The 23,391-nt window shown below is 43.0% G+C and overlaps 3 protein-coding genes across 10 annotated transcripts in view; 1 reads left to right on the forward strand and 2 right to left on the reverse strand.

The window, feature by feature from the left end:
- rargb (retinoic acid receptor, gamma b) overlaps nt 1–15,077 on the forward strand; it is a 56,006-nt gene extending 40,929 nt beyond the window's left edge. For 3 of the 6 annotated variants that reach the window (XM_088423723.1, XM_088423722.1, XM_088423724.1), the window contains exons 3-8: nt 10,415–10,563; nt 10,819–11,124; nt 11,199–11,375; nt 11,508–11,712; nt 11,787–11,945; nt 12,495–15,077. In XM_088423723.1, coding sequence (XP_088279849.1) covers nt 10,415–10,563; nt 10,819–11,124; nt 11,199–11,375; nt 11,508–11,712; nt 11,787–11,945; nt 12,495–12,841 — 1,343 coding nt within the window. In that variant the 3' untranslated portion in view covers nt 12,842–15,077. Of the gene's footprint in view, nt 1–681; nt 986–10,414; nt 10,564–10,818; nt 11,125–11,198; nt 11,376–11,507; nt 11,713–11,786; nt 11,946–12,494 lie in introns of those variants that run through there. The other 3 variants (XM_088423726.1, XM_088423727.1, XM_088423725.1) reach the window with 3 other exon arrangements.
- LOC148418951 (calcium-binding and coiled-coil domain-containing protein 1-like) lies at nt 11,761–20,206 on the reverse strand. 3 transcript variants are annotated; one of them, XM_088423721.1, is made up of 11 exons: nt 20,089–20,206; nt 19,529–19,713; nt 19,095–19,197; nt 18,775–18,992; nt 18,009–18,221; nt 17,798–17,946; nt 17,017–17,086; nt 16,678–16,932; nt 16,359–16,484; nt 16,102–16,169; nt 11,761–11,923 (listed from the first exon to the last, which is right to left on the reverse strand). In XM_088423721.1, exons 1-11 carry the CDS (start codon nt 20,174–20,176, stop codon nt 11,887–11,889), a joined length of 1,512 nt encoding a protein of 503 aa, XP_088279847.1. In that variant the 5' UTR covers nt 20,177–20,206; the 3' UTR covers nt 11,761–11,886. The 3 variants fall into 3 exon arrangements, with proteins under 3 accessions (XP_088279847.1, XP_088279845.1, XP_088279846.1); XM_088423719.1 differs by having other exon boundaries at nt 19,529–19,743; nt 20,089–20,194; XM_088423720.1 differs by lacking the exon at nt 11,761–11,923 and adding an exon at nt 14,618–16,028 and having other exon boundaries at nt 19,529–19,743; nt 20,089–20,194.
- Nucleotides 20,207–20,455: 249 nt separating this feature from the next.
- LOC148418952 (single-strand selective monofunctional uracil DNA glycosylase) lies at nt 20,456–22,810 on the reverse strand. The gene is made up of 2 exons (XM_088423802.1): nt 22,415–22,810; nt 20,456–21,753 (listed from the first exon to the last, which is right to left on the reverse strand). The coding sequence occupies exons 1-2, from the start codon at nt 22,715–22,717 to the stop codon at nt 21,187–21,189; spliced, it is 870 nt and encodes a 289-aa protein (XP_088279928.1). The 5' UTR covers nt 22,718–22,810; the 3' UTR covers nt 20,456–21,186.
- Between the last annotated feature and the right edge of the window lie 581 nt (nt 22,811–23,391).

Here is a 23,391-nt window from a genome sequence, read left to right on the forward strand (position 1 = left end):
TTTTTAAATATTAAAAAAAATAATACGGGTAGTATGGCACATTACCCCCCCCCCCAAAAAAATAAAAAATAAAAACATCGAGACCATATCGCTGTAATATTTTCTAATCAGTCCCTTCAATCGTATTTTTTTCATCAAACATGTTTTTGACTGTTTAAATTCTGATTGATACACAATAGTGTTGCTATGAGTATGAAGACAACTTTTATTGTTGTGCAAATGGCTGCATCGTGACTAAGTGTGTTTATGTGAGCACTTCGACCTCCATGTAGTCCATCATCTCAATGTACTACTCATCTCTCAACACGCTCTTGTCTCTCTTCCAACAGGTGTGAAGTGATTTTTTTTTTCAACCGTGACTGTCGTTTGTTTTCATCGCTAACGGCAACCGAGCACGGTATCATTGGGGAGGGCAAAAAGACAGCGTTTCATGCTTAAGTCATCTCATAAAAGGAAAGCAAATGGAAAAGTGTATCGCTAGGCAGGGCGGGGGGTTTGTTCTTTTCTGTATCAAATCTGAAATACGAAGCTGGAAAAGTTGGAGGCTATTCGGAGGGAAACCGGGGCTTCTCCACATGGCCTATCAAACATCAAGCGCGCACCCGGCCCCTCCCACTCCTCCTCCCTGGACCCCGCCCTCCCATGCTCATGCCTTGCCTCTGCCTGCGGTGGCGAGCGAGAGGCCCACAGAGCCGCTGAGAGGGGAACCGAGATCAGTTACGGAGCCGAGGTCCATTGAGTGACCCGAGGGCAGAAGGAACTGGAGAGAGCGCTTTGGAGCCATCAACTTAGCCGGAGTCTCACTCTCTCGCCCCGAGACAGAAGCCGTTGGAACGCAGCATGTTTGACTGCATGGAGGCTCTCGGGCTGGCCCCGCGGCCCCTCTACGATGTTTCCGCGCAGGGCTCCTGCATGCTGTCCAAGGCCCCCCCGTTCTTCTCCAGCCTGGACCCCTTCGCCTGGGCCGGGTCTGGCAGCCTTCAGTGTGAGTACTCGGCCCATCCCCTCATCCCGTCCATCACGTTGGTCGCTTCTTATCGAGGGTCGCCGCCAGTGTTCCCGTGGCGCTCTCTCCACAGGAAGAGGCAGATTCCCTCTCAATGCTCTGCGACCGCTCACCCCCGCCGTCCGTTTGTTTATGTGCTTTGTGGGGGACTCTGGCGGCGCATATTTATACATCGTCATGTTTGTTGTCTTTGCGAATGACTTCACGTGATTGACAGCCGCTTGAAACAATACAGGACCTGACCTGGCAGCCGGCGCAGAACATAATGTCCCAACAGCAACAGCTTTGACAGATTGAAGGCAAATGGGCCTTGAAATCACATTGTTGTAATTTGGCCTCTAGCGCGAAAGTCACGCAAGCGCAGCCCTAGCGGGGTTCAACGCTCGGCTTTCCTGTGTGCCACGGCCACGTTCATTTTCAATGGCGCCGACGTATTTACGAGCGGAGGGGTTGGCAAATGCGTGCCGGCTTTTGCGGAGGCCCGCATTGCATCAAGTGTGGACACTGGAACAATCCCGCTCAAGATAAGCAGATCTTTTGTTGTCGTCATGGAGCCCATTGTCCACCTCTTTTATTCCCCGCTGCACAAACGCAAACATTGACAAGTCGAATTGCAGAGTGCGAGTCGGGCAACCGGCGTGCCCCTCGCACCGCGGCTCCAGTGGTTTGAAGCTTCCCGGGCTGAGCACCTTGAGTCTATTTATCCTCACTAATCACCGGTATGGCGACTGTCAGGTCTGCCGTGTTCTCTAACGATGACGGATGAGCGTTCCGCTTGATAAACACCGCAGCGGGGCCTGTCCCGACTCGCTAGGGATCTTCCCCAGAAGTGCCGACCCAGAAGACACTCTTACACAAATGCCTATTCATTCAACTTGTATGACAACGAAAAAACTTTACTGAGGGGTGGAAGAGCATTCGAACGCTTTACGGCACACAGAAACAAAACCATTTAGCAGAAAGTGTTTACGCTCCTGGAATAACCTGTTAGACTATTTGAAGAGGAACATGCAAAGGATAATGACTCAACTTCATTCCTCTATGCTCAATCTGCTCGTGCTATGAAGCAAAATAATACTGCGGGTTTACCGGAATTTGGAGCATTAAATTCTTCGGAAAATCAATCTCCATTGAGGGCTGCTCTTTCTTCTTCTACAGTTTAATGCTTGATAGTTCTTTAAACGACATAGCGGTGCTCGCTTTGGGCTTGCTAGCGTTAATAGATTCTTCATGACATTGGAAGGAAGCACTCTCTGAATGCTTGTTTTGTAAAACTCATTTTCAGACTTGATTTCTCACATTCGATTAATATGAAAGTAGGAAGTTGACTATTGGTGCGCTAACAGCCAAATATATCAACCTAAAATTGAAGGAAACTATGGCGCTCAGCAAAAGTAAGTATGTTTGTCGGGTTTCTAAGTACATCTCCCTTTAAACGTCATGTCTTTCTATGTTGTAAAACATTCACGTTCAAATGAATACTCGACTAGTTGGTCTACATTCCACACTGCCCTGAAATGGGACTTTTTTTTTTGTTTTTATTTGTGACTGGCTGTGTTGCTAACTCTCAGAAGTGGAGTCAGCATTCCACTTAATTTTCCTTTTACAAGGATGCTCACTCTGAGAGACCATTTTCAGATCTTTAGTTTGTGTTAGACTTAGCCATAAAAAAATAATTATGTATGGTTAAAATAATGAGGTAATTTGGATGGCCAGTCATTTTTCTTTAATCAATCGCAAAGGTACCGGATCGGAGTTCGGCTTGAATCGGGCGTAGAGAAATGCGACGGGGCCGTCCCTACAAGTAAAACGTTGAGAAAGCTTTGCACGCTTCTCTGTCTTTTTGCGCATGCGGGTCAGTTGAGCACCTCTGCGCCTTCCTTTGTATCACCGTCAAGGGGCATTAAAAGGAGCAGCGTCCATAGCGAAGTGTGTCACTGCACGCCGGCGTCTCCGGTGTGACGTTTTGTTTCTTCTCTGCTTTCCGAGCATCCACTCTCCCTTTGCTCGATGGCCCCATCCGGGAGTGTGTGTCGGTCCGCCTCTCTGATGTCCTCCTCGCGCACGGCTCAGTTTACACGCCTCGTCTTGTGTAACCCGCAGCTTTTAATGAAGCCATTATAATTAGAAAAGGCCTCAATTAAGAGATTAGCAGGCGTGTGGGGGCATGAAAGAGGAGTAGAGGGATGAATTTGGTTTTGGGATTAGCCCGGCGACCCCCTCCCTCCCATTGACTCCTTATATCTTGGCGTCTCAGGCCTCGAGGGGGACGTCTCCTTTCTCGAGTGGCATCTTCAGATCCACTCCAACAATGCCGCCGGACCACCGCGTCTCCGGAGTGAGATGCGCCGTCCCTCGTTCATGAGTCAGGAAGTTGTTTGCGTTTGGAAGCTACAGCAATAGTCTCCAAAGCTGCCGAAGACCCTTGAATGTGTGTTTTGCCTGCCTTGTCCATCTTATCGCACATCTTAAAAGTAAAGATGAGCTACAGATAAAAGATCCTCTAAGAACTCATTAGAGTGGTAAATGCTAAGATAAAGCCACTGGTTTTTAGTGGAAAATCCAGTAAAAAGTTCAATATTACATCACTGTAGTGCCGCAACTAATGTGTTATTTCAATAACCGATTTGTTGATTATTTTGTCGATTCAATTATTTAGGTTGAAAAAGTACCCCTTCCTATATTTTTAAACAGCCCATTTTTAAATGGACACTTAAAAAAATAATCAAACAAAAAATAATACTCAGTTATTTAACTCCTCAAATTTATAACGCTAAAAACAGGCGAGGCGTACGTGAGGTGAAATTGGTCATGTAACAACAAAGTGAAAACAATAATGGAAACATACAAATCATATAAAATGCCAATAGAACCAAAACAAAATGCAACAGTGCTGAGTTTCACTCTGAGCCGAAAGCCAAAGAATAGAAATGTGTCTTGAGGTGATTTTTAAAGTTGGACATGGAACGGAGGTCATATTCTGATGCAACATAAAAGCTAGACTCATTTTAATGAAGACTACAGATTAAATAAATTACACAAGGTCACTAAATCACTATCAATTCTATCACTATCAAAGCATCTTTGTTACAGGTGATGGCAGACAATTAATCAACCCAGTGTTTTGTTTTTTAACAAAATAAATGAAACCTTCAATACATAGTACCTTTCAGTAATGACCTTGAAATATTAGTTGTGCCACACTTTTCTTAATTTGTAGCTGCATAGTAAAGTAAGCAATCTATTAAAAGTTTGTCCACTCTAAAAAAAAAAATTGAAATAAACTTTAAATTCTGTATTTGGGTCCACTTGTTCCTATTTTAAATGTTTATAAAACTATTAAAAGTATTTTGTTATTAGTATTATACCCATCTTTAAAATATAAAACAAAATTCAGCGTTATGTGCAATTTTGCATTCATGTTTATTTGAACTTGTATGAATCTGGATACGAATAGGTGATTGCGAGCCTTTTTCAAGCACACCATATGGTGTAGAAAGCACTCTTTACCGTTGAATTAATCAATACTTAAAGGAGACTAGTATTTAATGTGTTTTGATTGTGCTAAGAGCATGTTTTCCCTCTGTGAAAGGAAAAGGAAAGGTATATCGGAGACCCGATGATATATCGGCTGGACGAGGACGTATTTAACAAGCTGTCTCATATGCGTCCCCTCCCCGCATCAGTCATGACGCCAATGTTGGTATGCAGGTTGTCCAGCTCCACACAAGAGCGCTAAGATGCTGATGATCCACATTTGTGGAGTCCATCTGAAATCCAAGGGCGTTGTTCGCAAGTGTGTGAAGCTTGTCAAGTTGAAGTATTTGTCCAGGATTTTCTGGTGAGCCTGTGCAAACGTGTGTGTGCGTGCGTGCGTGTGTGTGTCTACCTCCTTTTTAAATGTCTGGTGCTTTGTTTTTTATGGAGCTGTCTTCTGGACAGCAGCCCGGTTTTCACAGTCTTTAAGAGGCGCTACCAATGACAGGAAGGGCTCCTCCTCCTGCCCGGGCAGGAAGGCAGGAGAGGACAGAGGGGGGAAGAGGGTTATTACGGAGGGTTGGGGGGTGGGGGGGCTGGTATTGAACTTAGAACAGCTGATGAAAGGGATTGTCACTCACATCTCCCCCATCTCCTCCCTGCTGTTGTGGTAATTACTCACTCAGCATTTTTGCGGTCGCCGCCTCCCTCTCACCAATGCCAACAAAACGACTCGAAGCCCTTGACAATGACGACAACAATCGAATTCAAGCGGGTTTGAGTCTTGTGTGTGTAGGTATGCGCCATGCCGCTCTCTCCCGCCCACGGCCCCCGTGCAGCGGCCCAACGCGCTCACGCATATTCACATGCGCGCGAACATTCCACAGGGTGCCGGCGAACATTAAGCGGAGCCAGAATTATTGTCGGAACCGAGGTGCTGTATTTGAATTGTTATTATTATCATCGCGCAAGGTTTTCTGACGCTGCTTTGCTCAAGTTGTCAAGCCGCCCTTGATTGACAGGTTGAAGTGGAAAATTCAAATTGAATGAATCCCCTCCTGCTCTTGAAGGCATAAAACCTTCAGGCATGATTTGGACATTCTTAACTGTCATGCAAGTGTTAAAAACAATATATTAGAAGATATTCAATCTACAAAACCACCCAGCCTTCGGTGACAAGTGTTTAAAAAAAAAAAAGCTGTTGCTGTACTCTATATTAAACCTGATGACAGAATTGTTAGTGTCGGTTAGATTTAGTTGTAGTAGTCAGTAGATTTAGTTGCACATTTCTGTTTTTATCAGTCAATTTATGGTTGCTTTGCAAGATTGTACCCTGAATGGATTGTTTAAAAAAACACACACACACACACACATTTGTTCACCAAATGACCAATGAGTATGCTTAACCACCAACTGATTTTAATAATTATATTTTGTCTTGCCAAATTCAGGCGTGTTTGCTTCCCAATTCAGACATCCAAGATTTGAATCATGCTATGACAGTTCTTGTGTGTGTGTGTGTGTGCTCTGATTTCTTTCCACACTCTGATAACATGAGCGACTGGAAAGATCAAACGCTCAAATTGTCCTTAGGTGTGAAAGGCTTTTCATCTACGGGTCTGTGATTTTCTAAATAGGGGTGTGGAAAATTAAACAATATCTTGATCAAAATGACCAACTTGTATTAGTTGGCCCCATAGGTTGACAAGACCACCATTCTTGATTGGCTGTTTTAACCAACAAAAGAATCTTTAGAAAACATAACTATCAACTAAATCCGATGCATTGTAAATTAGGCAGTGGGTAAAAGCAAATCATTGAATAAATAAATATAAATACTTTATAAGTAGTGGTAAATAAATCATGAATAAATTCTGCTTGAGTTTGAAATGTTTCAATGCATTTGAATGCATCTTATATCTGGTGCGCATCGGCTAGCCACCAACGTTGGAGACTTATGCTGTAATCAACTGGCTTTTTTTTTTTTTTTTGGATAGCCAAATTACTAAAGGAGTTGTATGAGAATCTGCATACTAGCCCACTTAAAAAACTGGCTGAAGCTATCCAATATTTTTTTAATTGAGTGTCCTACCAATCGATTCAAAATAGCTCGGCGACTTTGATGAAGGTATGTTTACCCGTTTTTGAACTTATGGTTTAACCCCAAAATTTGGTTGCAAATTGTACAAAACAAGGACAAATTTTTTAGAGGTTCCATTATGGGTAATCCTCAACACCTCCCAAATGTGATGCTGTGTGGAGCCCCCAGGCCAAAGTCAAGCTGCACACCATATGTCACTAAGTTGTCCACGCAGCCACCCCTCTAGCAATAAAAAAAACAAAAAAAAACACCTTCAATGTCGGCGTAAAGCCACACACCGGCAGATTGGTCAAGTCCAACTGTATTGCCGCCAAATGGACGGCGATACGGCGGGGCCGACCGACCTGCTTTTCAAATGCGAACGAGGTGTCGACCAGCGGGCCAAACTGGCCTGCGTTGATGAGACATTAAAAAGGAAGGAAGGAAAGGATGTTCACAAGACACAAATATGGCCGTCGAATAGTTCTACGGTGACGTAGGTGACAGAAAGTCTGGCAGGATGTTCCGAAAATGTACGCGCGCGTTGCGGCCCCACTCGCAAGGCGACGATGTCTGAAGCGGACGTCGATTCCCGCCAGTGGTGTTTTCTCTGCTGGCTCCTCCAAAAGGTGTACTGATAGATGTTATGACACACACAGCGGGGTGAGCCGCAGGTTAAGACCAGAGCGCTGTTTCTTCAAGCCGAGCCTCCGAGGCCGCGCGCAGTTCACGGCCATGACAGCCCGCTGACACTTTTTGGCTCCTCTCCCTCTTTTCGTCACGCCAGGTAGCGCGCCCCCCCCCCCCTCCTTCTCCCACCTTGCCCTTTCTCACCACACTCAGACGTCGTCAGTCAGTACCTGTCGGCTGGCGCCAGATGCACTACCTCCGCTTCAATGGCATCTATTTTCCCTCTCGGAGACACTCTTACATTGTTACTATATCAACACATTGACTTAGGGTTTTAGATCCGCCCCCCTTCTCTCACCTGTGCTCTAAAGCCTCAAAAGTCAACACATCACTTGTACAGTATTTGTATATTCTGAGCAGAAGCTCTTCTGTGAACGCTACTTGGAGTATTAGCGCATGGACTCTCAGACAGTTTATTCACTGCCATTGACGACCGTAGACGACAAAATCCAGTTTTACTGGGCTGGCAGTGAATGAGTCAACAGTATTCAAAGCTGTGTCAAAAGTCTTATGTGGTAATTGCTGTTGTTTATTAATCTATTCAACATGTTTATTAGCATATTTAGCTACGTGAGAATCAACCATTCGCCAATCTCTGCCATTTCTATCATGCTTGTTTTCACAGCCAAAGCTGAATTGGGTAATATATTCTTAAGAATAACCCATTTTGGTTCACAAAGGGACTATTAGACCCAACTTTCTGGGTTGTTTTACATAAAAATGTTTAAAAAATGACTTGTTTTATTGAAGACATCCTCTTTTTGTTTTTTTGGTTTAAAAAAAAAAAAATCAAAACAGCCAGAAACTCAGGTCACATTGACTCCAGTATTGGGTTGATCCTTTTTTTTAATCCATAATTGTTTTTTGTTTTTAACTTTAATACTTTACTAGAAATTTTGTATTAGGACAGTTTAAGTTGTACTGCTTTATTTACTCGATTGTGGAATGTAGTCTGCTCTAGGAAGTGAACAGAATAAGAATTTCATTTAGTATTACTAAGCTATACAACTCTTGAATCTTGAATAAATGGTATTTTTACTCTGGTACATTCCACTTACTACTTCGGTTTTCATTAATCTACTATAACCTGAGTAATCAAATATGTGTGGTTCAGAAAATGGATGGATGTTTTGCATAGTTCCATTTTATATTTTTGTCTAGTTAATGTTCATAATTTGATTAAAAATACAAATGTAGGGCTCTGATTATTTGTAGTTATTCAAATAGTACAAAGTTTTCAAATGACTAAATATGCATGTGTTTTGGAATGTGGGTGAGTACGTAAGGCAGAACGTGCAAACTCCAAAGGAAGGCCGAAGCTGAGATTTTAGATCTGCTTCAGAACTGTGAAGAAAAACATGTTACATCACAGAGATTAAAATGGTGTTTTGTTTGTTTGCTGAATTGGCTTCAGTGGGGCAAGTTTACAGCAGTTCAGACATTTTTTTTTTTTTAAGAGTCCAGACATTCAATAATATGCAATTTTTTTAAGTGTCTGGCTAATGAATGGTCTAAAATGGCCGACAAATTGACTTAAGTATGCAAATAATTAATGAGCACTAAAGTATTCCATTTCTTTAACTACAAAAATGTATTACTTTGAGTACTAATTGATTACTTTAGGTATTTAAGTACTAAATTGACCCTTGTGAACACATTTTGAAAACTATACACATTGTATTTTTTTCCTTAATTTGTAAATGCTTTTAAAGGTGTAATAATTAAATTTATTTAAGATTTTTTTTCTTTCAACCACTCAAATTCGGTGATTGAGGGCTATACAAATAAAATGTGATTGCTTGATTGATCCAACTACTTGAGGAAAAAAAATGAAAATGAGTAACTAGGATTGGACGTCTACCCTCGAATATAAAAATTTCTAGCCCTTGTTTCATTTTCTTTTAGGGAAAGAGTCATTTAGTGCAAGACGCACATGTGATCGTCAGACCAAAGGGTGAATTGTAGAATGCCACTTGCACACACATGGAACTTTTGAAAGTGCCTGCTGGGCATGTAGTTAGTAATGACCCTCTTGAGCCAAGGTCAAAGTTAAATGGTCAAGCTCCGATTGAAGCTCTCGTCCACTGGGAAGTTTGTGTCCTCGCGCTCACCTCCTTCCTTCTCTTTCTTTATCCTCCTTTCTTTTGTTTTTATTGGATTATTCCTTTGTGCGTTACCTCTCTGCGTTTTGAAACCTTAGCACTCTTGTTAATGACAGGCCTGCCGGGTTCGTTTTAGGGTTGGGTGGGGGGTGGGCCACATTTGGTTGGGCCCTGTGTCGTGGACCGGAGGTGACAGGAGGGGCACCGACTTTGGGGCTTTTTGACCCCCGGATTCTTGGATTTTTACTAGGGAAGGGATGCGAGGATGGCGCTGTATGTGTGAATAGCTGCCCAAGGTGACTGGATGCCAATAAAGGGGTCGTCAGCCTGGCCGGGGGGCCTCCTTCCCATCCCAGACACAACCTTTATAGGGCCGCTTGTAAGCCTGGGCAACTATTAAACTCCGTCCTGCCTGCGCTGAGGAATTTAGGGCCAGGAAACAAGGGGGTGGGGGTAGGGGTGGGAATGGGCAGAGGAAGGTGAAGTTGGGGTGAGTGAAGGTGAAAGTTGAAAGGCATGTTCAAGACAGTCTGCTTCTTCAGTCTGCAAATGCGGAGGAGGCCGACGCGGCTTCTCGCGCTTTTTGCCCAAGGGGGACCTCTGCGTCGATTGCCATCGTCATCTTCTCGTTGGATTTCACAAATGTCATCGTACGGTCCCCCCGCAGAAAGGGGACGGGGGCCGAGCCTCGTAAACTTCCAGCTTTTGTTTGTTCACATGGGCCTCGGGGTATATGGGCATTGGATGGCCTTTCACGTAAAAATGTGAGCTTGTGAACGCAAACACTCACAAAACTCCAGAAAAAGTCAACAGGAATGCGCTCGACCTCCCCGTTGGCCAGTAAATGGAGAAGTCCGATCAAATCTCAGCTGCCAATCAGTGTTTTATCAGCGTGGCCATCTGGCCATCAGCTAATTGTGTGTCCTTTAAGTCCCTGTCAATCAGACGCCCCCCTCCTCCCTTTTCTCTTAAAAAATCGCCTCTTTGAGAAGGCCTTCTGGCCCCGCTGTCAACATCCAAAACTGACTTCAACCGCAATGTTTCTTCTTGTGTGTGCAGCCGTGGAGACCCAGAGCACCAGCTCCGAGGAGATGGTACCCAGCTCGCCTTCTCCTCCGCCTCCGCCTCGCGTCTACAAGCCCTGCTTCGTGTGCCAGGACAAGTCGTCTGGATACCACTACGGGGTCAGCTCCTGCGAGGGCTGCAAGGTACTAGCACCCACCGAGAAAACAAACGCTCACGAGGCACCTCTGATTTTGGTTAGCCGTCTGCTGCCCTCTCGTGGGACCTTGCTAGTACTACAAAATCTGCTTGCGTCAGAAAACAACTCACAGCACAACTACATTACAAATATACCAGTAGAGTATTACTGTATAATTTATATATATATATATATATATATATATATATATATATATATATATATATATAAATTTTGTTTATGCCGCATTTTTGTGTTTCAGGGTTTTTTCCGGCGCAGCATCCAAAAGAACATGGTGTACACGTGCCACCGAGACAAGAACTGCCAGATCAACAAGGTGACCCGCAACCGCTGTCAGTACTGCCGGCTGCAGAAGTGCTTCGAGGTGGGCATGTCCAAAGAAGCGGTGCGTAACGACAGGAACAAGAAGAAGAAGGACGTGAAGGAGGAGGCGGTTCTGCCCGAGAACTATGAGCTGAGCGGCGAGCTGGAGGAGCTGGTTAACAAAGTCAGCAAAGCTCACCAGGAGACGTTCCCGTCTCTGTGCCAGCTGGGCAAATACACCACAGTGAGTTTCGCATAACCATGACAATGGTGGAAAAAGTGTGGTGATACCAAACCATTTGGGACACTCTCTTGCAGAATTCCAGCTCTGACCACAGAGTCCAGCTGGACTTGGGCCTGTGGGACAAGTTCAGCGAGTTGTCCACCAAGTGCATCATCAAGATCGTGGAGTTTGCCAAGCGACTACCGGGCTTCACCACGCTAACCATCGCAGACCAGATCACCCTCCTCAAGTCTGCATGTCTGGACATCTTGGTACTGCCGTCACACTCACAGAACGCTGCCCCATTTGCCGCGCAGCTTAAACTCTAATAGCAAAAACATCCAAAAATGGGAACAGCCGCCAGCGAGCCTCCTCAAGTGTCATTTTTTTTCCCCTGTATTTAGATGTTGAGGATATGCACGCGCTACACCCCCGAGCAAGACACCATGACCTTCTCCGATGGCCTGACCCTCAACAGAACCCAGATGCATAACGCCGGCTTCGGCCCGCTCACAGACCTGGTGTTCGCCTTCGCCGGGCAGCTGCTGCCCCTGGAGATGGACGACACCGAGACGGGGCTCCTCAGCGCCATCTGCCTCATTTGCGGAGGTACAACACCCCTTTATTTTGATTTTCACCTCACGTTTTTGCGGAATTCTCACGCTGTCCCGACGGCTCGCCAGACCGCATGGACCTGGAAGAACCCGGGAAGGTGGACAAGCTGCAGGAGCCGCTCCTGGAGGCGCTGAAGATTTACACGCGCCGCCGACGCCCCAACAAGCCTCACATGTTCCCCCGCATGCTGATGAAAGTCACCGACCTGCGAGGAATTAGCACTAAAGGTCAGTTTGTTAACTTGTGAACTTGTAGCAGTAAAAAAAGAGTGAACAGACTTTTGTGAAACCCATGTAGGTTGAGACCCTTTAGAGAACATGTTTAATGCTTATAAAGTCAGCCATTTAAAAAAAAAAAAAAAAAACTTTATTGGCTGCTATAGAATACCAACATCAAGATGCCCACTGATCAGAAAGGACGTCAAAACGTTAACTCATTCAAACCTACTTATTTACTTAGGTATATTCATGTTTTTTTTTCAAGTGTTTGGATAAGGTATGTTCTAAAAATGGCTTGTTGAATGAGTTCAAATTCTCCAAATCCTCTACTTGTGTTGTCCACCATGAAAGCAAATCTAAATAAGACTCTTGAAATGAGGAAACTTCCTCTTCTATTGGCAGCCGCTTGGTCACACAGAACTATTTTGAAGTGAATTTAGGAGCCTCCCGTAGACAGAAGTAGTGGTTTGCTGCCATTTTTAGTACATAAAAGCAATTACGGTAGTTTTTGGGGGGGCGCCAACTACCATTTACCATTCTGCCCTTCTGTCCAAATAGGTGCAGAGAGAGCCATCACGCTAAAGATGGAGATTCCCGGCCCCATGCCGCCGCTCATCAGGGAGATGCTGGAAAACCCGGACGCCTTCGAGGACAGCAGCGACTCTGCGGAAAGCCCCGCCCCCACCGCAGCAGCCGCGCCTCCTACTCCGCCCGCCATTCAGGCCATCAAGCAGGAGGAGAAGCCCACATACGAGTCTGCGGTGGAGGAAGAGGAGGACGACGAGGACGACGACTACTGGGACGAGGACAGGGAGCGGCTGGCGGACAGTGATGCCGAGCCGTGGGCGGAGCCGGAGGCGGCGGCCGCCGCCGCCACGCTCAAGAAAAACGGGACAACACAGTAGGACGCTTCCTTCCCTGGCATACTCATTCTCACATCATCAGGCTCTTCTAAAAGAATCGCAACGTTTACACGGAGTGAGGGACGGAGCGAAAGCACTCAACAAGCGACTGGTTGTGGTCCGCAGTGACAAGAGGGAGGCTGGGGGGACACAAGGAACGTCCCCCTCCTCAGAAAAAGGGCTACGCTTGTGTAGAAAACATCTCTTTTTTTTTGTCACAAGAAATGCTACTTATACTTTCTTATTTTGTGATTTAATGTCTCAGCCCTTCGGCTCCCTGTCCGTTTTTTTGACTGTGTGTGCGCATGTTTGTTTCTATGACACATGGTGAGAGCAGGACTCCCAAATTGCAAGCCTTCCAGGTAGTCAACGTCTTTTAAAAACAAGCAATACCAACTCTTATGTCCACAATGGGAGTGGGAATTGTGGAAAAGTTCTCAGTGGTTAGTAGCGACGGGGCGAAACAAATCCCACGAGACGAAATGTCTCATGAGCTTGAGTCCAGACGAGACAAGATTTTTGCAAAATTTGTCATATAAAATCATGCCCATTATGTATCTTCCAGTTTTGGTTTTTTTTTTTTTTTTTTTAAATTGAGCAGACTGCAAGATATGTTACAATTGAGCATGCAGATATAAACAGGAGTCACTTTTGTTACAGGTTCATTTTTGTGTGAACAGCTCATGTTAGCTGTGGTGGTTGGCATATACACAATTTTTTTTGTCTGATAAACCAATATTTTACCATTTGTTTACTCAATTGGAAAATTAATTAAAATATTGTCACAGAGGTAATTAACATATTCAAATATATACTTTTGGGGGGGAGGGGTGAAGAAAAATTACAAACACGCAAGACCAAATAACACATGTCCACTTAATGAATGACCAAATTTTATATTTTAGGGGATAATCAACAGTGTTGAATTTTAAGCTGAGATTTTAGACAATCTGAAAATGGCAGACATCAGACCCACAGAACACACATTTGACTCCGCCCGCTATGTTCAAAAGTGATCAGTAGCAACAGCAAACGTATCGGCTGTCCACATCAAAGTGTGCAGCTTTGATTTATGTCATCATGGTTGTGAAACGAGGCATCATCAATGCAACAAAACGTCAAAAATAAAAAAGCGTTAGACATTTTTGTCCATACGTTATTTGGTACGGTAGGGTTTATTTTGAAGCATCAAGCAAGCAAACCCATTTTGTTTGTAAAGGAATAATAATTGCTCAGTTTTCATCCATTGTCATCCCTGGACATGAGTATCATACATATGTGATTCTAAGACAACCACAATGATCCTGAAACTTCTCATAATGTCAATAGGCAACTTTGGTTTCAGATGGATATCAGGTAAATGGCCTTTCCATCAGCACTCAGCTTTGTATTAAGACAAAATGGTTAAGCCATGAAGACGCCCCAGCAGCTATTACGAACTTTTTACATCACAGCAATCCTCAGGTGTTTGTTTTTTGTTACTGTATATATGAAAAATGATACATTGCATACTTTAACCTTGCAACCATCTACAGTCAACCTCCATTTTGAATACTTTATTTTACAGTTAACAAACGCACACATAGGTCACAGTGGTCTTTTTTTCTGATGCCAAATATTAATTTTCGTTCAAATCGTCTCTGCAGTTCTCGATGTTAAAAGCTCACACGCGGAGTCTGAATGTACACAATGTCATCTAAGTATTACATAGGAATTATGTAAGGAGGCTTAAGACGAATGTTAACTCACTCTGAATGTCACAAGAACAAATTGAATTGATTTGTTTTTGTTATGTCACCCAGTTCTTCAGCACCAGGCGCAATGGTCTCTTTTTTTTTTTTTTTTTTTTTGCCTTTTTCCTGAACTTGAGCCAGTGCAATGAAAAAAAGATGCATGCAAGGTTGACAGGGCATCAGTATGCAAAAATATATATATAAATTCAGACAAATCAAAAGTTGGCTCATTAAAATTCCATCGCCTTGGCGGTTGTGACATTTTTGTGTTTGTGTTTTATATAGAGAATATTTAATGCCTTTTGAAGCTCAAACCATCTCATTGTGTATTTTAATAATCACAGATCTTCTCCGTCATTCTCCAAATGGAGATGAAAACATCTCATGAACGGGCTTATCTGTTTCTGTCTGCATTAAATCTGTCGATGTAGTTTGCTTATTTGGTTTGCTTGTTATGTTGGCTGTATTTTTTGATAAAAGGCGCCTTGTGTTTTCACACTCGTTGACGTGCAGCTGTATTTATTTTGTCATCACTTTAAAATACTTAATGAGCATGCGAACCATAAAAAGGTCATCCCATCGGACAGATGTTGAGTTTTAACTCATATTTACCAGACACTCAATGCATTTCGTTTCATTACTGTGATTTAAAAGCAGGCATTCCGAGTTCACTCCCATCAATATTAGCAGCATGATAAACCCAAGGAGTGTAAAATTTCACACATGAATCCTGACAATAAAATGCGAGCCGGCAATGAAAGCGTCAAATGGCTCAACGAGACGTTTCAGCTTCGACTTAAGTTTCACACAAGAGCCATGCAAACCTTTCTGTCACACACTTGATTTTTAACACACGCGAGCAAATCCATTCATGCAAAGGTGCCATTTTCAAAGAAACACTTTCATTTGAGTCGATTTTACAGTTGCAAAAATTTAAAAAAAAAAAAAAAAAGTTAAAGCTGTCCAACCTAAGCATTAATGCTATGGGGCTGTGATTTCTCACCAAAAATGTATATGATTTGGGAAATTATTCGATTTAACATGTCAAATAGATAAAATATATTTTACTACAAATACTATATCTTCATTTGTGATGAACCCTTCAAAAAGAACGATTAAACGTTCTTCAATTAGACGGAATACAACAGCAGCCACCTGTTAGCTACGCTATTTGGTGTGAATATTCAAAGGGCATTACTGCCACCTACCGGTCACGTTTAGTAATTTCGGCTCACTGTTGATTCCGGAAGTGACGAATACGTTCGCCAGTTCATACTTAGTAGCTGGAACCTTGTGTTTCTCACTCGTGCTAATTGATTATGTGACATTTTAGGGTGGTTTGTTGTGAGAATTTCTGAATGTGAAATAAATGTGAATCACTGCCCCAAGGTGCACAATCCAACAATCTACAAACTTGCAGTTCTTTGCGTCACCACATGATAGAGCCCGTCAATTCACTGCAAAGAAAACAATTGCAATGAAATTATGGAGTTTTTTTTTTTTGTGTGATGTTGTGGTGGAGTGGTTCACCTGAAGACAGGATCCACAAGTGCTGGTAACATCACTTGTTTCTTGTCACTGTGCTGGTCAGCCTGCTTCTGTTTGAGCCAGGAGAACAAGTTAACAGAGGGTGAAGTGGTGGAGAGGGCAGTGACGTCATGGTCACAATGATCAGGTCACGTGACACACAAAAGGTTAAGGCTGACGTTCACTTATTTGAGTTGTGACGTTGAGGAGTCAACGGTAAAAGTGGCTCTAATAAAATGTGTGTGTGTGTGTGGACTCACATAATCACTGTCATTCTCTCTCCAAAACTCTGCTTGCAGCTTCTCCATCTTGGTCGTTTCTTCTCGCAGTCGCTCCTCCTTCCTTTGCACCTCACTCCTCAGCTCCTCCAGTTTCTGCTGGTTAGCCTACATATGCACGCAGCAAGGTTATTTGATCTAAAACTTACAAATTAACTACAACTAAAATAGAAAACATTTTTCTTAAGAAAACAAAAACTGATGAAAAATTAAGTAAATATAAGCTTAAAACAAAAGATTACACACACACTACAACACACACAATCTAAGTCATCCAGATGTGTTTGTGGCCTAAGTGTACCTGCGCTGTATTCCTGAACGCTTCTCTCTCCAAGGCCCAGTTGGCACGCTCCTCTCTAAGAAGAAGCTTCTCCTCCGAGAGCTGCAGGCCCAGCTGGGCCACCTGCAGGCGGCTTTGGTGCAACTCGGATTGGGCGTGGCCCTGACGGGTGCCCAGTTCCCTCAGCTCCTGGCGAAGGCCGTCGGCCGAGCGCTCGCTGGCCTCCAGGCGAGCCTGCAGGCCGCGGACCTCAACCTGTGAGGCCTCGTGCTCCACCTGCAGGGGAAGGAGGACGGCGTGAGATAAAATGGCATCTGACCTGAGACAAAATGGCATCAGGTGTGATGTTGCCTTGCAGACCTGAAGCAACTTTCTCTTTTCTTCATCGTGTTTAAGCTGACCAGATAATTTCATCAATATCTCTTTCAGCCTGCAGGGGGAAGACTTCGTGTAAACACAACCAGCTGTTGAAAAGTCATTCGAAGCCTTTTGCCAGTCTAAGTGGGACAGTTGTGCTAAAAGCCGCTAATGCTGCTAGCATCTAGTGCTGCTCAATGCTGTTAGTACTGCTAGCCACTAACGCTGAAGGCACTGCTAATTTTAGCAACAGGTGTCGTATAATGTATAGTTATGTTTTTTAAGCATCGTTAATTAGCATAACTCAACATTTAACTTGATTTTGCAACATAGTATTGCTAACGTAGCTGATTAGTCAAGTAAGCCATTACACTACAAACCGCAGCCGGAATCTTCTCCAAAATAAGGGTGTACCAAGACAATTACGTCCATTTGGTATTTGGGAAAGGTATTTTGAAGTTAATGCTATGTTAGTGTCATGTAAAGCATGAACATTTGTTGCTTTTGTTAGCTTGACATGTACGCTAATGCATACACGAGGTGATGGGTAAATGAAGCCTCATGAACCACTTTTAATGTATTTTTGCTCCTCTAAACGGCACTCTTGGTTTAAAGATGCAGTGGAAGTTTAATGCAGTTCCATTGCCTTAGCTTTTAACTTTCAACCAAGAATACATTCTAGAGGAATAAAAAATAAATCACAAGTGGTTGATGAGGCTTCTTTTTCCCCCCCATCACTAGAAATAATATTTTTGAACCTGTAAAAAGTGAAATATAAACTTGCCTTTCCAATTCCACGTTTTTCTCCTTCTCTCTATCAGTCAGCATCTTGACTTCATCTTCCAAGTCTTTAATTTTTTGTTGACTGTGCACTTTTTCAGCCGAGAGTTGGCTCACTTCAGAGCTGAGATTCTCCTGACTGCTTTCCACATCCTGGATAGCAAAACCGATGTTAACCAAGAATGAGGCTTTAGATGATCTGTACTAGGTCTTACTTTGTGTTTTCCTTCCACCTTCTTCAAGGCATCACATTTGTGGGTCAGGTTTTGGCAGAGCAGCTCAATCTCTTCTTTCAAGGCATGCCTTTCGCTTTCCCACTCCTCCTTTGCTTTTGTGTTGCTCCTCTTCTCCTTGTCTAGTTCTTCTTTGGCCTCCTGTACGGCCTGCTGCAATTCCGTCTTTTTTCTCAAGCACTCGTCCAGCTCACTCTGTGGACAGCAAACAACCCACAGGAGTGATGTGACGTTCACAAACGAAAGTCTTTTGAACTGCTCTTCATTGTGAGCGATGGGACCAGAGTCTTTCTAAGGAGCTGTTCAATCCCCTCCCGTCATTAGCATTTGCACCAGGCAGGGCTGCACAATTAATCGAATTGCGATTACGAAATTGGCTGCCACGAAGCTGACCATCGAAGATATTAACATTTAAAAAGACGACACTACATGTCAAATCGAGCACTTTGTCATCCAACCACCAGGAGGCAATGTGTCCCACATGTTTGCATGACAAAATCCTCTGATGTTCTCACCCTGATATATTATTTACCAGTGTAAGATGGTGTTGAGCTGTCAATTGAGAGCTATATTGAAAAAAAAGTTTATTATTAAGCCTTGAAGCCTTGTTTTTTTTATACTGCTTGTTTAAAAAAGGACAATAAATAGAAAGACGTTTTAGGCCAAACATGATGAATAATCGTGATTAATAATCGTGATTTCAATATTGACCAAATAATCGTGCAGCGCTACTGCTTGCTTTTCCCACCTGAAGCAGCTGAGCTCTGGGGACCACCAGGAGCAGCTCCTCCTCGTCATCATCACCACCTTCTTCTTCCTCGTTTCGCTTCTCTCTCAGGGTCTCCAGCTCATCCAGAGGTTTGGGGGCGCAGAACGTGAAGGGTCTGCTTTGGGCGCAAACTTTCCCCGTCTTGTCAACGTAAACAAAGTGGTACTCCACTGTGCTGGGACGAGGCAGGTAGAAGGCTGCCAAAAACATTTGCAGTAGTTATGTATGTCACGTTCAACTACAAATTGGTTCGCTTTTACAGAACTGAGGAGTAAATCTTTGCTGTGTTTTATGTTTACCTTGAAAAACAGCACAGCAGTCAACCACGCTTCCTTCTGTGTAGCCTTCAGGGACAAGTGACCATGAGTATGTGTGGTACTGGCTAAGTGATGACCACCCCACCTATGGAGGAAAACCACCACCAAAATTAGGTACACCTGTGCAATCAAATGATAAGATAAAAACAGGTAAACATAGGTAATAAACTGACGGGATGGTTTTGATCGTTAATGCAGAGGCAATTATTTAAGTTTCTATCATGTACAATGTACTTCTTGTACATTGTGGATTTTCGATCTGTATCCACAATTTTTTGCTGTCGCACTAGAACATGTTGGAAGAGTAAGCATAGAACAAAAACCTACTGGCATTTGACAAAGCCTACGAACCTACACTAGAACTTGAATTGGGCTTAGTCAGAGGCACAGGTTTTTTATGTATGCAATAACAAGACCTTGAAGATGCCAATCCAGTCACTGCTGCTCCACTGATGGCCTGAAGTCACGCTGTAGTGACACTCGACCCTGGTTTCGGGGAAGTAACGCTGACCCACATTTCGAAACACCACTACGGGCTGTGGATGTTGTTTCTCCATGATGGTAACGATGAGAAAGGCACGCGGTGACGACAGGAAGACAGCTGAGTATAGAAGATATTTGAGGAGATACCCTGTTGGGCAATGCATCATGGCCTCCTTCAATATGTTTACAAACAACGTGCTCTGACAGACAGACAGACAGACAGACACAAAGATAGATAGATAGATAGATAGATAGATAGATAGATAGATAGATAGATAGATAGATAGATAGATAGATAGATAGATAGATAGATAGATAGATAGATAGATAGATAGATAGATAGATAGATAGATAGATAGATAGATAGATAGATAGATTTACCGACGTCAATACAAGAAACAGTTGCAAGAGCTGTTTAGCTAGCAGCCACGTAATATGTTAGCTGTTTTGTTGTTGTTTGTTTTATTGTAAGAATTAAAAAAAAAAGTCTTACCTGACAAAAAAGTCGTTTCTAAGACGTTCACACCTGGGCTTCCATCCCACTGACTGAAGTTGACCAAGAGCCGTCTGAGGATAGTCATGCCAGGAGATCATGGGAAATGTAGTTCACTGTCAATCAACGCAACCGAGTCCTGTTTCTGGACACATAATCTGCTGCTGTGAGTTGTTTACTCGCTTCTTTCCTTACTTGGCAGTAGCAGAAGCTTACTAGGAAGAGTGGCCGGGTTATTTATGACACTTAATCACTCTAGGTCACTTATAGTTCCCATTATATTTACTATATCACTTTATTTTGATACAAAGCGTAACCTTTGTTGACATTCGACTACACACAAAAAACAAGCTATCAATACGCTTAATTATCATTATCATCATTTATTGTACTGGGATCTTGAATAATTTTAATCTTCAAATAATACATTACTAATCTACCACCACATGCATACACACATACATCGTCTTCATGGTGCACTAAACATAATTTAAAAATTGTGTCATGTAAATCTAAACACGCTCCTAACTTCCACGGAAATCAAGAGAATGAGTAAATTTGCTGAGGATTTACAATATGAGATATGGAGAAATAATATTTCATTGGGCCTCAAGGGGAAATTCGAGCCTGTGATTAAATTTATGGATTGTTTTTCATGTTTACAGCTCTATTAATCTCCAATTGAATGGTGTGAAACATGTTTTGTTGGATTTGTAATAATGGTGAACACTACATAAAATTGTAAAGATGTGGAATTATACAGCAGACATAGATACGATCAATCACAAAGTTTATGCATAAAGACCCCCAAAACAGATTACACTTGTGGGAAAAAAACAAGTACAAGTAGAACTCATTTAAATACAAAGAATTGGTAAAATAGCAATGTAATAGAAATCATTGTAACCATACAATGTAAATGTACAAAACAATGATGTACAGTACTCCATGTAGCAAAAACCAACAACCCTGAGAATACATTTAATACACTTCATGTATGTCTCTCACCAAATATTAGTTGGCATAAAATCCAGGCCACTCACGACACACATGAGAACAAGCAGTATAAAAAAAAAAACAGGTGGATATATTTTCCAACTATGAAGTCTCTTGAATGTGAGAATATTCTAGACATGTGCTGTTACCAAGCAAAGAGAGGACTCCCAGCTGTGTTAGCTTAGCTTTAGCCACACTCTCCCAGCCTTTATTGGCCATGGGGTTCCTGGGGGAGGGATGCATGATGCCCTCCACTCGCACATCCATCCCAGCTGCGGAAAGAGCACGGCGCGCCCGCTGCTCCGCCACCCTGCCCACACCGATCACCATGGAGACACCCAAGGCCTCCACAGCCTGACAAAGGGCAATGTCACACAAGCGCAGGAGCTCCTCACGCTCACGAACATCCAGCTCAGGGGGGGTCAGGTTCTTCCCGCTGCTGCTCATGAAAATGAGGGGGCAAAGGTTGTGCACGAAGCAGTGGCGGAAGAACGCCGCAGGCTCGCCGCAAAACTTTTTGAAGAAGCCCCAGAAGCGAGCACCGCTTACTTCACTCTGCGTGCAGGCCAGGCCGCTGATGCGGCGCTTTGGATGCTCGTCGTTGGGGCGACCGACCACACCCGTGATCTTCAGCCAATCAACTACTGACTTGACTTCGCCAAAGGGAACCTGTGAGAGGTAAGAAGGAGATTTCAACAGTGTTTATATTTCCTGAATTCACGTGACACAATGTCCAATAAATGTAACACAGCAATTCAAATGGTCTCAACAACATTAAGAGGCCAAGAAATTCAAGCTGTTATCTTTTGCAACTGCACACTTGTGAGCTTGAAGTCATTCCAGATCATAAAGCATCATACAAATCATAGGTGCCCACTGTTGAATAAACCAAAGTAATAGTTTACCAAATAATTACACAGATTTTTTTTTTCACATGTCGACCGTTTAGGATATTTTTAACTAATCACGATTTAAAAAAAGAGGAATTAGAGTGTGTTCCAGAACATCTGACTCCAACTACTTCCATCTAAAATACGTTACATTTTTCTTGACAACACATCTTTATTCTCATAATTCAACTTTAATCGACAAAACATTGACGTTTGTAATCCCCAAAATACACGTTTTTTTTTCTCATTTTTAGTTATCTTAAAATATTCAATGTTAATTCTCACTTTGACTTGGATTTGGCATATACAAGCAACATGGATTTGCTGCATCGTCATCGATCCTTTTTTTTTGTTTTTAGATTAAAATAAAACATCAATGTATTTTAGATGTGACCAAGGGAAATGAGTGATTGAGCGTCCTGCTAATAATTCAAGCTCACCCCCGTCTGGGCCATGCCAAACGGTCCTGGATTCATGCCTAAAAACAAGACGCTCTGGCCCGCTTGGCAGTACTTCTCCACGTAGCATCGGTGCGTCTCCCACGCGTACTCCAGTGGGTTATACACATAGCGGACGGGTTCTCCAAAACTGAGCCTGCGGAGGTGCGCGTTGAGCTCCAGTTCGAGCTTCAGGAACTTGGATGAAGGGGTTGTGTTGGGCTCCGTGGTCCAATTGAGTAGTACGCCTTCCTTTGAGTCCCGCTCGATTCCATCACCTTGCGACATTGCACTGCCATCTAACATGGTTGTTGTGCAATAAACATTTATATTATATTTATAAGGTACTACGTAAACATTGTTTCATTGTTCGAGTTGTTTTCTTCCTGTGTGTCTTGTTTTACGGAGGACAACAATCAAAAATTGAACGCATTACTGCCAACTTCAGGCTTGGAATGTGTACTACATCTGTTACCAAAGGACCCACAGCAACTGTTTGGGGGATAGCTCGAGCTACTTTGAAAAAACAAAAGTATTATTGTAGGAACCGTAAATAACAAATAAAAAAATACTAATACGTAAAATGTGAAAATTTAACATTGTTAAAATGTTCTAATGACTCAAAAATACGTTGGACAAGGGAAATTAATGTTATCCACATTTATTTCTGTGCGTTTTACTAGAGTAAACCTTCATATTCATTTTTGTATAGCTCTTGGTATAGAGGGGTTTAAAAGAAAAGGTGTCGTGCGAGCTCATGTGAAGTCTCAGTATATTGTGAAAAGTCCCGGTACAGCTCCGTACTGGTCAACTTATAGCACTGCTATGACGTTATTATTAAAAGATAATTCAAGAGCGAACTAACAATAGACATTCTGTCTTTATTTTAATCGTGCATAATGGGTGAAGGTAGCAAATTATCGTAGCATGAAAAAATCCGTTAAAAATTAGGAATAGTTTAAAACGTCCAGTTGATCAAA

Source organism: Hippichthys cyanospilos, chromosome 9 (genome assembly GCF_059441005.1).
Source record: "Hippichthys cyanospilos isolate Australia breed blue-spotted pipefish chromosome 9, RoL_Hcya_1.0, whole genome shotgun sequence".
Classification (NCBI taxonomy): domain Eukaryota; kingdom Metazoa; phylum Chordata; class Actinopteri; order Syngnathiformes; family Syngnathidae; genus Hippichthys; species Hippichthys cyanospilos.

What these genes read in the sequence shown, in the direction of transcription:
- LOC148418951 (XM_088423719.1), bottom strand. Translation starts at nt 20,176, where the DNA reads ATGACTATCCTCAGACGGCTCTTGGTCAACTTCAGTCAGTGGGATGGA. An exon ending in AGGTGGAAGGAAAACACAAA is followed by an intron (nt 17,947 to 18,008) that starts GTAAGACCTAGT and finishes TTTGCTATCCAG; the next exon opens with GATGTGGAAAGCAGTCAGGA. An exon ending in AAAAGAGAAAGTTGCTTCAG is followed by an intron (nt 16,933 to 17,016) that starts GTCTGCAAGGCA and finishes CTTCCCCTGCAG; the next exon opens with GTGGAGCACGAGGCCTCACA.
- LOC148418952 (XM_088423802.1), bottom strand. Translation starts at nt 22,717, where the DNA reads ATGTTAGATGGCAGTGCAATGTCGCAAGGTGATGGAATCGAGCGGGAC. An exon ending in TTGGCATGGCCCAGACGGGG is followed by an intron (nt 21,754 to 22,414) that starts GTGAGCTTGAAT and finishes TACCTCTCACAG; the next exon opens with GTTCCCTTTGGCGAAGTCAA.